Source organism: Dipodomys ordii, unplaced genomic scaffold (assembly GCF_000151885.1).
Source record: "Dipodomys ordii isolate 6190 unplaced genomic scaffold, Dord_2.0 Scaffold151, whole genome shotgun sequence".
Lineage (NCBI taxonomy): Eukaryota > Metazoa > Chordata > Mammalia > Rodentia > Heteromyidae > Dipodomys > Dipodomys ordii.
The window spans coordinates 2,663,775-2,676,982 of record NW_012267367.1 but is presented as its reverse complement, the minus strand read 5'-3'; the positions used below and the strand labels follow the sequence as shown (position 1 = coordinate 2,676,982).

Here is a 13,208-nt window from a genome sequence, read left to right as displayed (position 1 = left end):
TTGAACAGCCACCTGCCCAGCTGTCTTGAGGACCGCCTGTTTTTGGAGTATCATGGAGACTTGATTATATTTCCTGGGGTGGAGCAGTTGCCATGCTGGACTGCACTGCCCTTCCACATACTAACAGAACCCTTTCTCCAGTTCCAGATGTTGAAGTGAAAGGAGAGCATTCTAGCTATTATCTCTTGTTACAAGGTAATGGCAGTGGGAAATGCAAAGCCACATTGATTCACTCAGCCAACCAGATCAATGGCTCATTTGCACTCAATTTGATTCATGGAAGGATGAAAACAAAGACTGAAGAAGCCAATTCATGTAAGTTTTAACTGAGATAGGAAAAATTTCCTAAGTGTGTTTGTGTCTTTTGATTTCTGAAGTTTTAAGGAGAAGACATACTAGCTATTTAATGAACTTATTTTCCCAAAATGACTCTTTTTATGTTATACACAGTCAAGTTTAGTAGATCTGCTTTCACTTCCCAACGGAAAGTTTTGAATTTTCTCTGCTTTAACCATATATGATTTTTCTTTATTTTCATTGATTTACTTTGAGCCTTCTTCTGTCTTACTCCCTTTCTCTTTTTTTTCCCCTTTGTCTCCACTACGATATATTCCTGCATGAAACACCACCCAAATTTAACAGGAAGTAACTTGTTAGCATTTATCTCTCCTGGCTGTCTTTGCCAGAGTTGGGTCGGCTAGATGTTTCTCTTTTGAGTTCCCATATACAGTTGCTCCATATAGCCAGGTTTGCAGTCATTGGAAAATTCCAAAGGGCTTAGTGTCCAGGATAGCTTCTGCTTCTATCTTATTTAGTGCTTCAACTGCCTTGGCTGGAGTAGATGAGCTGATTTTTCTCTCCTTTTCCCCAAGGTCTGCTTGGCTGTCCTTACAAGACTAGTCTCAGGGTAGTCTGACTTCCCTTAGAATGATTGTTCTAAGAGTTTACGGTACTTGGTGTGACTTGCCTAGAAGTCATTTAATATCACTTTTGCCGTACCTTATTGATTACACAGTGTGAAATGTTTTGGTTAATTACCATTCTCTATGGAAGACTCCCACGGCATGGAGAATGACAAAGATTAACACCCTGTCAGCACCAGGACTGGAGTACAAATACTTCTGTTTGCTATATACTGTGCCACCCTTTACATTCATCATACACTGTTTACTCCTTTGTCTAAGTCCACACTTTCCACAGCAGGTTATTTGAAGTAGACATATTCCTCAGCAAAGGGACACAACAGCTCAGATCCATCAAGGTTTGAGAAGGCTGTGCAAGGCGAGAGTGACCTCATGCACCCTTAGTGTACCACAGCTGAGGGACCTGGAAGGTTGCATGTGTGGGTTACACACATCTGGGGGCCATATGATTCACTGGTAAAGCTTTTGAGGACATCCCATTGGAAAAAGAGGAATAAAGCCTCCCTGTCCTGGCCACATCTAATCTTAAGATAGTATGTATTCTATAGTTACCTGGATATTATAGATAGAAGAAATAGGCCAGAGTCAATCTTCTAAGTCTGTCACAATCTTGTTTAGGTCAAGCCTGGATTCACTGTACAAGAGACTACCCAAGGGGAAATATGTGGTCCTGTGGTTCATTGTGGGGATTTCTTGTCTTTCGAAACCAGGTCCACACTGCATGTTTTCTGAAGTCTCCAGTGCTCGCAGTCCCTAAAAGGTTAAGAAAATGGCCAAAGCTTAAAATGCAAAACAATTTAGTGTTTTTATTCCTCCCTGCATAGTTATTACTTTGAAATATATAAAATCAAGAATTTTAAACCATCCTGTCATAATTGAATGTTGTTAATGAAGAGTTATCTTTAATGTTGACCTTTTCTGTTTCCTAGGTTTTCCTTTTAACTTGCCCCTTCCATGCTTTTCTGGAGAGCAGATTTTACAGAGAGAGAAACAGTTAGCTCATGTTCAAGTTATGGCTTTGAAAGAATGCCTGAGTAAGTAACACTTGTACATTTCCTTCTGCTGGGTGAATGCTGATTTGATTAAACAGAAGCTGATTTTTATTTGAGCACTTGTTCTTGTACATGTTGCCCAGTAGGTCTAACATAACTTTTTATAGAACTACTGTTGATACAGAGATGTTGAAGAGTAGAAAAGTCCTTCAGCTTTATTTCCACTGGGTTCAGACTAGTTTTTTGTATATTGCTGAATACATTTAACAAATCATTTATATTTCAAAATATGTTTAACTATACTAGAAATGATACATGTTATTATTCTACTTAATGTATATAACCTTTACACATTTTTGGTAGCAGGAAGGTAAAGACTGTAAACATTTGAAAATGTAAATCCAGAGAAGGTTTTTAACTTGAGCATTGATTCTTTTTTTTTATTTTTTTTTTTTGCCGGTCGTGGGGCCTGAACTCTGGGTCTGGGCACTGTCCCTCAGCTCTTCAGCTCAAGGCTAGCACTCTACCACTGGAGCCACAGCGCCATTTCCGGCTTTTTCTGTTTATGTGGTGCTGAGAAATCGAACCCAGGGCCTCATGCTTGCAAGGCATGCACTCTACCGCTGAGCTACCTTCCCAGCCCTGAGCATTGATTCTTGACCAGTCATAACTATCAATAATAGCTTAGCATACTCATGACATTGGCATTATGAATTGTCTTTAATTTGAACATTTGTTTAAGTGAGTCTAAACTGAAACACTTTCAGTGGGTTTCATTTTGTTTTCATGCTTGCATATGATATTCTTCAACCATATGCCCCATCAGCCTCATTCCTTTCTCCTCTCCTTTTGGTCCTCTCCCAAACATTCCCTCTTTTTACTTCATATAATTAATTATTATTATTATTATTGATTTTAGGTCCCCATTCTTCATATGAGTGACCACATGATGTAGTTTGTCCTTTTGAAGGTGGCTTATCTTGTTCTACATAAAGATCTCCAGCTTTATCCACTTTTTTGTAGTGACATAATTTCATTATTTTTCATCTTATGTGATTCTCCGTGTGTGTGTGTGTGTGTGTGTGTGTGTGTATCACATTTTCTTTGTCCACTTACCGGCTGATGAGCACCTCGTCTGATTCCATTGCTTGGCTATTGTAAACAGTACTGTTGTAAATATGGGTGTGCAGGTATCTCTGTGCTATACTGACTTACATTTATTACATATATGTAATATAGATATTACATATATGTCCAGAAGTGATATAGTTAGATCCTATGGCAGTGCTAATTTTAGGCTTTTGAAAAACCACCATACTGCCACTAACAATGTACAAGGTTTTCTTTCTCCATCTATCCTCATCAGCATTTATTGTTGTTGTTGTTATTATTATTATCTTTTGTTGGTCGTGGGGCTTGAACTTGAACTCTGGGCCTGGGCACTGTCCCTCAGCTCTTCAGCTCAAGACTAGTGCTCTACCACAGTGAGGCACAGTGCTACTTCTGGCTTTTACTGCTTATGTGGGGCTGAGGAATTGAACCCAGCGCCTCATTTATGCAAGGCAAGCACTCTTCCACTGAGCCACCTTCCCAGCCCTATTCTTATCATTTTTAATAATAGCCATTCTGACTGGAGTGAGAAAACATCTTAGTGTCATTTGTATCATTCATATGGAATTTGAGGTAGAAAATCATTTACTCTCAGGATTTTGAAGTTAGAGTCCTTTGCCTTTTGATTTGTTTGATCTTTGGGAAGAAATCTAATATTATTCCTGTTCTTTATGGTGATCTTATTCCTTGTTCTAGTTTGTCTCTCTCCCCCTAAAAGCTTTATTTCTGTAAGCTTTACTCTGAAATGTAGTGTGTATATCTCCACTCTTCATTTCCATCCCATTTATTGAACAGCTTGATAAGCCATTTCAACTCACACTAAAAAATCTGAAAATTTTTCTTTACTTGCCTCTAATAATTTACTTCTGCCTAGTTTTTTCTCTTTTTCTAGAAATCTTATTCGTTAACTAATATATTTACATACATATGTATATACTTATATTTTTGAAATATATGTATTTTATTTTGGGGGCTCGTACCAGAATTTGAACTCAGGGCCTTTCACTTGTTTGGCCAGTTTGGCCGATGCTCTACGTATTGAGCTGGGAGGACTGCAGGTGTGAGCCACCTACACCTGACTCATTATATAGTTTACAGAATGTTTAATTTTTTTCCTATATCCATGCTATCTTTTTGTTCTAGTTTATGAATGACACCGTTCATTTCATTTTGCAGTCCTTTTGTGGAATATTTAAAATTTTAGCTCTCATTTGCTTCATTGTAGTAGTCTTTTTTTTTCATGGACTGTTAGATTCATTTATCAAAGGGTCTTATACTTGTTCTCTTATTTCTTGGAGATTATTAATTATAGAGAACTTTCTTTTGTTCTCTACAGTATTTTTATTTCTGCTGAGTTCTGACTTTCCTTTTGGGTGCACTAAATCTCTTTTAATCCTGAACCATTTTTGTATGTATGCCCAGAATTGTACGTAGACACTGAATAACAGGACAAACCTTGGAAAGGAGGCCTCTTGCATTCCCCATGCATTCAGGAAGCCTGTGACCTGCAGACTGGCCACCCCTCGTGAAAGAGAGGAACAGTTGATGGAAGCATGTCTGGTTGTTGCCGAGCTCAGTGAGGGATGGGAGGGAGAATGGTGGAGAGCTGAATTGTTATTAAGTTAGAGTCCTTGGGCCTGAGACATGAAAAGAAGAGCTCTTCTTTCTCCCTTTAGCACTTTTTCTTATTTGTCTGCTGTTCTTTTCTGTTCATTCTGTCTTAAATGGCAAGTTTTATCGTTTGCCATTAATGTATCTGGGAAAATTCACTGGAGAATAGTAGGGTGAAAACATTTTGGTTCTGGCCATTTATGCTACCCCTACCCTAAAATTAGCAACTGGAGCTCTTTGTTCTGTGGGTGTTCAAATTTCCTTCCTTTCTTCTCTCCTTCCTTCCTTCCCTCATCCCTTCCTTTATCTTTTTTTTATGTTGGTACCAAGGCTTGACATCCAGGCCTTAAGCTATCTTGTTTTGACTCACTGCTGGTTATCATTTGAACTATGCTTCCAACCTAGCCTTTTGCTGTTTAGTTGAAGATGGAGTCCTGAAGACTTTTCTGCTCAGGCTGACCTCAAACTTTGATCCTCTAGATCTCAGTTTCCTAAATGGTTAAGATTAGTGGCATGAGCCAGTGGCACTCAACACGTTCAGATTTGCAAAAGGAAAATCCTCTGATCTTTCTAATACATCATTTGTAGCTGCTGTTTTTCTAGTGACAGAGTATGGTATCTGACCTTTCAGTACCACATAGACTTTTTTCTTTACTCCTTTACATACAATCCTGTCTTTAACAATACCTTCCAGGATACCTGATATTCTATAGTCTGAGACTGTTAAAAACAAACAGAAGAACTAAGAGTTGCCTGGCTCTAAGGGCTGGAGGGTGGGATGGTGATGGAAGTGGATCTGGACTGACTGCATCCTGTATTACAGTCCTGTTTCAGGCCAGCACATAGCACGTCACTATACTGTGTGTCCCCTCATCCTCCCCATCATGCTTCTCTGTGGGCCTCTGAGTTGTCCCCACTGTGCTCAGCCAACTCTATTTACCCACCCACTGTCATTTCTGCCTTCCACAGTTTGTTCCAATGTGTCCTTGTTTATCTTCTTTGTTACTATCTTATTTTATTCCTTTACTGTGATTTTAGGCTTGGAAAACAACATGTACAAGTGCCTGTCATTAAGTGCAAGTCTTAACAGGTTTTAGTTTCACATAAATAACTATCATAAGCTCCTTTCTAGTAGTCTGCAGTATATTTCTGAAGAATTTCAGTGCCTTTATTGTGTATTGGCTTGTGTGTGAGCTAATGGGTCTGTTTCTCCTCAAGTCACACGAAGGGAAATCCTACCACGGACTACAAGATAAGATAGAAATGTTGGTTTACTGGTCATCTTCACTTAGTTGATTTTTAGAAATACTTTCTATTTTTAAAAAGTACTAAATGAGCTCTAGATAGTTGTATGGTCAGCTGTGTTGATTTGTCCTGCAGAAAGAAGAAAGTTGGCAAAGAAGCCTGAAGCCCTTTCTGCTGATGAGCTCAAAAGACTGCTGATGCTCACGAGGGAGCGTGTCTTCCATCGCCTCACTGCTCTGGGTCCTCAAACGAGTCGAAGACAGACAAATGAAGTTAAAGCTTCCCACGTGTTGAAGAGTGAGTTTCCTAATTTGGCACTTGAAATTTAAAAAAAAAAATTTTTTTTGTTGGTAGTGGGGCTTGAACTCTGGGCCTGAGCGCTATCCCTCAGCTTTTCAGCTCAAGGCTAGCGCTCTACCACTTGAGCTACAGCGCCACTTCTGGTTTTCTGGTGGTTTATTGGAGATAAGAGTTTGATGGATTTTTCTGCCTGGGCTGGCTTTGAACCTGGATCCTCAGATCTCAGCCTCCTGAATAGCTAGGATTATAGGTGTGAGCCACCGGTGCCTGGCGAAATTTTTTTACTCTGGATGTGGCATCTATGGTACTAACATTTATTACTAAAATTCACAAGATATATTGTTCAAATCAAAATGTTCTATACCGGGTTCCAATGGCTCCTTCCTGCAATCCTAACTACTCAGGAGGCTGAGATGTGAGGATTACAGTTCAAAGACAGCTTGGGCAGGAAAGTCTGTGAGACTCTTATCTCCAATTAACCATCAAAAAGTTGGAAGTGAACAAAATAATTCAAGGACAGCACCCAGGCCTTGAGTTCAAGTCCAAGTACTAGCACAGACACATATACAAAGTGAATTTTGTAAATGTAAATGATAGTATATCTGTGTGTGTGTGTGTGCATGTGCGCACGCGTGTGTGCGCACGCAATATCAAGTGGTATTTCTCGTCATTTAAACTTTACTGTTTTTTTACAATACAATTTTTATTATTATCTTTAAGTAGTTACACAAAGGGATTTCAATTCAGCATATCAATTTATAAGTACAGTGGGTCTTGATCTATGTCACCCCTTCCTCATTCCAAACTTTACAATTGTATGATAATGTCATTCATTAAACATGCTTGTTATAATTGTTTTTGAGAAGAGGGAGAAGTATGACAAAGGAATTCTTTTTACTAATTGTACTAAGCTGCTAGAATGAATGTGTTTCTGTTAAGCTATATTTTCAGAAAGTGAAGAATAAAATCTACATAGTAAATTGAGTAGAGGCAAATGGCTGGCTTCACATTTACACCTTTAATGGCCAGAGAGGTTGCATACCTCACTGAAGGAACACAGAATCTCTATCCTGTTTCTCTCTCTCTCTCTCTCTCTCTCTCTCTCTCTTTCTCTGTCTCTTTCTATCTAACCTCTGTCTGTCTAATCTATTCCATCCATCTATCTGATCTTGCCAGTACTGGGACTTGAACTCAGGGCCTTCCACTCTTGCTTGGCTGTTTTGCTCAAGACTAATGCTCTAATAACTCTAATAATTGACTTACGCTTCCACCCTGGGCTTTTTGTTGGATTAATTGGAGATAAGAATCTCACAAATTCATCTTCCCAGGCTGTCTTGGAACCATGATCTTTAAATATCAGCTTCAGTAGTAGCTAGGATTATGGACATGAGCCACCAGCACAAGCTTTCATCTTCCTATTTAATTGATTATTTTCATTTTTCTGGATTCTTTCATTGTGATTCATTTGAATGGAGTGAAGCTTTTTTAATATCTGACAAAAACACATTAAAAATTACTTGACAGAATTTTAAGTGAATATTTTTATTTTGTGAGAATTATTTTACTGCATAGGTTAATGAAAAGCTGATCACAGAATCAAACTAGTGAGTTTTGTTGAGTGCCTTTCCTGGGTTTAACACTGTGACAGGCACCAGGAAATGAAAACTGTGGTCCTTGGCTGTCCAGAAGATAATTGGTAAAGCAAGGCTCAGGAAGTGCCTAGAAGCTGACGCAGGAGCTTGAGTCTGAGGCCAACCTGGAGTAGATAGGGAGATTTTGTTTCAAGAAAAGAAAGTGGAAACTCACGAAAAGCCATAAATATCATGTAATATTAATATTCCTCTATAAATGTATGATTTTTTTGCTGTATTAGATTGTAGCAACTATAATATAGCCTTTTCTTTGTGGTTCATTAGATACATAAGGTTCCACTAGCTGGTAGTAATTAAGCACATGTCATCAATGCTAGAGTTCATTTTTGTTTGCTGTCATTTATAATTTTGAAGGGTGGGCTTCCCTATTTTTCCTACTATATTGATTTTGTTTGTTTTTCCTGTAGAATAATAGACTTTAAAAAGAAACAAACCAAAGGTTCTCGAAGAACCTTTCCATGCCTTTCAGCATGGCAGTATCCTGCACATAAGACAATGGATTTTATTTTGCTGTAAGAATTACATTGTGCTATTTGCCAAATCACAGTACACTTAGGAATATTTGCTCACTCAGTCTCAAATATTAGCCTGTGTCATTTATATTTATGTAAGTATACAGTCAGTTAATAGTTAATTATAGCATGTACAGACAGCTCAGTGTTTACTTTTTGAAGATGCTAGCGTTCTCCTGTGAGCTGACAACATGCAGCTATGGCGGAGTGCTGTTAAACTTTTTTTCTTTATGCTTTAGTACAAAGCCATGTCTCTACCCTATAGATAGTGTTTTATCATTCCTGTGAAGAACTAGAAAGCAGGGTGTGTTTGGATGATGTTTTGTAAGGGTAATCCTATATAGATAATGAAAATATTTCAAAATGTGCATGGCTAAATGGTTTAGGAAGTAAAGAGAAAATGATACTCAGCTGTAATTTGCCTTTTTTATAAAAAGAAATGTGTAAAAATTCTTTATTAAATCATTAGCCTGTGACTTCTCTAAAACATAAAATAGGTGTTTTTGCCAATGGTGATGGATAAACAGCTCTCATCCATGAATTTATAGTCACTTATTATACTAGTTCAGTGTTTTTTGGGTGTGTGGGGCTTACTGGAGCAGTTTAAACTCAGAGCCTCATGTTTACTCAGCTTGTTTGGTTTATCTAGTACTCTACCACTTGAACCATGCATCTAGCCTGGCCTTTTGCTGGTTATTTTGCAGACAGTGTCTTGCTGACTTTTCTGCCAAGGCTGCCTTCGAACCAGCCTGGATCTCAGCCTCCCGAGTAGCTAGAGTTACAATTGTAATCCACTGGTGCTTGGCTTCAAAGCAGTTTTTAAAGCTAGTTAGCTTTTGAGTTGAAAAAAAACTTGTTCTGGTAGCAATTTGCCAGTGTCAATGCGATCTGGATTTGCTAGAAATTTCTAATGAAAGTGGAAGCTGTCACTTTGTTGAGCATTCAATGTAATCTCATATAGATTAACTAAAAAAGTAAACACACCCTAACATTTTATTAATAGTTATATAATTGCTTTGAAGATGGTCTATGTTAAGGCCTCTTATTAACAGATAAGTGAATGTTATTCCAGAGTACCCTTTACCTGAAAGTTTCTTTTGTTATTTATTATTTTATCATACTTCTGAGAATGAGGGAATCTCCTTTTAGAAGAGCAGTCATTTTTTAGTGTTCTTGTACTAATTCCCCTTTCTAGTATGAAATTGACATACACATCCAATATGTTTTCATTTAGAACTAATTTCACTAAAAATGGTGAAGTTATGCTTTTGTTCTATAAGAATTCTAATACTGCAAATTTAGTTTTTTGAATTTTACCTTACTACTTTTTATTTTATTTTGAGTAATTTTTTTTCTTTTCCTTCCTTTCCTTTTTTCCTTCCTTCTTTCCTTGCTTCCTTCTTCCCTCCCTCCCTTCTTCCCTCCCTTCATTCCCCCCCCTTCTCATTTTTATTTTTATGCTGGTCCTGGGGCTTGAACTTGGTGCCAGCACACTGAGCATTTTTGCTCAAAGCTAGTGCTCTTTTACTTCTTGCTCTTTGGTGGTTAATTGGAGATAAGAGTCTCATGGACATTAGTCTCTAAGCTGGCTTTGAATCATGCTCCTCAGATTTCAGCCTCCTGAGAAGCTAGGATTACAAGTGTAAGCCACCAGCAGGAGATAGTTTATTTCCAACAAAGTTCTCTTGGCATTTTCCACAGTTCTGTTAATTAGAAAGGTCTTTAATGGATGCCTAAGTGAAGTACTATGTAACTAAACCAACATGCCTTTTAAAATACATTTGTATATGCAGTGTATCTATACTTTTGGGCTTGGTGTTTTGAGAAAGGGTCTGTGTAATTCAGGCTAGCATGGCATTGGAACTGGCCTGGTGTTTAGTCCCCCTCCCATCCTTATGCTGGGACTACAGATGTGAGCACTTTATGTGCGCGTGCGTGTGTGCGCACGCATGCACACACACATCTTATATAGCAAAATTTAGCATGTTAGTACTTTCCAGTACTTACATGTATTTCTTTTCTCTTCAGCTTCCAGTTCAGTAGAAACTTTTTCTTCAAGTTTAATAGAAACCGATCCTGTAGAATGGCCAGAAAGGCATGCTCTTCAGAATTGGGAAACTTTTGGAAAAGCTAAACAAAAAATGAGGTAATGTTTGAATTTTTAGTAATGTATGCTATAGCTCTGTAGTTTTAAATGAACTCTTTCTTATATTTAATGTCATATAGTTGATAGTTTTATTATAAAGCAAATATGTACTTTAAGTCCATGGATAACCAATAGAGTTACTTAGAAGGAAATGTTCCCTTTCCTCTGTCTGCTACTTTTTTTTTTTTTTTGTCGGTTGTGGGGCTTGAACTCTGAGCCTAGACGCTGTCCCTCAGCTCTTCAGCTCAAGGTGAGCACTCTACCACTTGAGCTACAGCGCCACTTCCGGTTTCCTAGTGGCTTATTGGAGATAGGAGTCTCACGGTCTTTCCTGCCCGGGCTGGCTTTGAACCGAGATCCTCAGATATCAGCCTCCTGAGTAGCTAGGATTACAGGCATGAGCCACTGGTGCCCAGCAGGCTAATAAATTAATGTATAAAACTAAATATTTATGCAGGCACTGAAAATATTCTATTTTTGCTCTCTGACAGCAGTTATAAAGTACTGGTTAACCTTGTGTCATTCTCTGAAATGAAGGTATATTTTGTTTTGTTTTTTTAATATTGATACTGGGGCTTAAACTCAAGGCCTCTTTGCCTTACTTGGCTTTTTCACTCAAAGCTGATACTCTACCACTTGAGACCCCCGCTCCCCCGCTTTTGGCTTTTTGCTGATTAATTGGAGATAAGAGTCTCTGAATTGTCTGCTTAGACTGGCATTGAACCATACCTTCAGATCTCAGCCTCCTAAGTAGATAGGATTATAATTGTAAGCCACGGAGCTTGGCTTGTTATAGTTTTTATAATGTTCTGTGAGTTCTTTTTTAATAGAAAAGTCCTACAGAATTTGGCATTAGTCTAGTTGTGACTCATTTTAAATATTTGTGTCAGCTCATTATAATGTCACCTATTGTGTGCTAGAATGCTTACCTGAGAAATAGGAATAAGGGTAGAATTTAGGCCTGGAATGTTGATTTTCACTTTGCAAAGTACTCATCATCAAGTGAGGCTTCACATTCAAGAAAGACCTCATTTATCTTTTTCAAGGAAATTGTAATACATATATATATTTATGTAATATATACTTATAGTATTTGTATATATCTACATATATTTATATATAATGCATGTAAAGTAGCTTGAATAGTAGGAAGCCTTGCATTTATTTCAGATGTAATATTGATTGATAATGTCATAATCATGCTTACAGGAAACCTTGGAGAGAATTCTGATTACTGTCTCATTTCATGGTTGTGCTTTAAGTAATCTTTCAAAGTCTCAGAAAATTGGAACATTCACTTCCTGGCCTCAGAAATTAAACATTATGGGCTTTCAGAACATATTAGAGTTTTAGATTTAAATTTTATAGTATTGGTGACTTCACATTATTGAATTACTAATCTGATGCTTTTATAAATAATGCAGTCATTATTTAGATAGGTTTTTTTTTTAATTGTTGGCATGTTAACTTCAAGTTTCTATGTGACCTGCAAGGTGCTTTTTTTCCATGAAAGTTGAAAGTAATTGATTTGCTCAGATTTTACTTTGTTGACTTTCCTAAATATGTAATCCTTCCATTTCCTTTGTGTATTCTGGATTTTGCTCATATCATCTTCTCCTGATTTTTTCACATTACCAAATTCACTAAGGTGATAATGTACTTTTTCTCCCCCAGAACTGGTTCATTGCCTCGTTCATCTGAGCAGTTGCTGGGCCATAAAGAGAGCCCCCGGGATTCAGTCACATTATTGGATGCTAAAGAATTGCTGAAATATTTCACCTCGGATGGGTTACCAGTGGGAGATCTTCAACCTTTACAGATTCAAAAGGGGTAACTTTGAAAGTTAATGATTTCGAATTAACTTTGAAAAATCGTTTTAAAAGAAAATTTTATCTCATTTCCCTAGTTAGGTGATGCCGTAGGCTACTCAGGCAAAGATCACAGGTTTGCTTCCAGTATTTATTGCTTGGCATAGTCTTCATTTTTATCTTGTGCAAACATCCTGCAGCTCTGTGCTCTTGAGTAGAAGGGAGCCAGGGATGATGGGTGCAGCTCAGCATAGTCCCCACACAAGTCAGGAGCTTCTTAACATAGGAATAAGAGTACGTGTGTGTGTGTGTGTGTGTGTGTGTGTGTGTGTGTGTGTGTGTGTGTGTATGTGTGTATGCACGCGCACTGCTACTAGGGCTTGAACTCAGGACTCAGGAATTGTCCCTTAGCTTTTTTTTTCCACTCAAGGTTGGCACTCTACCACTTGAGGCAGCTTTCACTTCTGGCTTTCTGGTTGTCCATTGGTGATAAGTGTCTCATGGACTTTCCTGCCTTGGCTGGCTGAGAATCATGATTTGCAGGTCTCAGCCTCTGAAGTAACGAGGACAGTTCTTTTTAAGACAAAAATAGACTTGAAATATCTATTTAAATTTTATTTATTTTCTGTAATATTCTACAGTTTTGAATGTTCCACCACTTGGCATGCTGTTAGGCTTTATGCCTGCTAAGAGCATAAAGCGTAGTAGCATTGCACATGAAAGGAGTGGGAATGTGTAAAATTCTTCTGAAACTATACCAAGTCAGAGCTTAAAACCTACATGAATAATTTACACTTAAATTGACTTTTAAGATAATTTCCACTAAGTTGTTAGTTTACAAATGCCGGGTGTTGCTGAAGTTGACTTAATGGGTAAAATTGAGACATAAATTACTTGTAGAGATTGAAT

General features: G+C 37.9%; 1 protein-coding gene across 2 annotated transcripts in view; it reads left to right on the top strand.

Moving 5' to 3' along the window:
- The window catches only part of Mtbp (MDM2 binding protein), a 57,722-nt gene that overhangs the window by 32,187 nt on the left and 12,327 nt on the right, over window positions 1–13,208 (top strand). Inside the window, exons 12-16 of one of the 2 annotated variants that reach the window (XM_013032236.1) lie at window positions 196–315; window positions 1,853–1,957; window positions 6,017–6,178; window positions 10,374–10,491; window positions 12,166–12,321. In XM_013032236.1, the coding sequence (XP_012887690.1) occupies window positions 196–315; window positions 1,853–1,957; window positions 6,017–6,178; window positions 10,374–10,491; window positions 12,166–12,321 (661 nt within the window). Of the gene's footprint in view, window positions 1–141; window positions 316–1,852; window positions 1,958–6,016; window positions 6,179–10,373; window positions 10,492–12,165; window positions 12,322–13,208 lie in introns of both variants that reach the window. The other variant, XM_013032235.1, reaches the window with a different exon arrangement.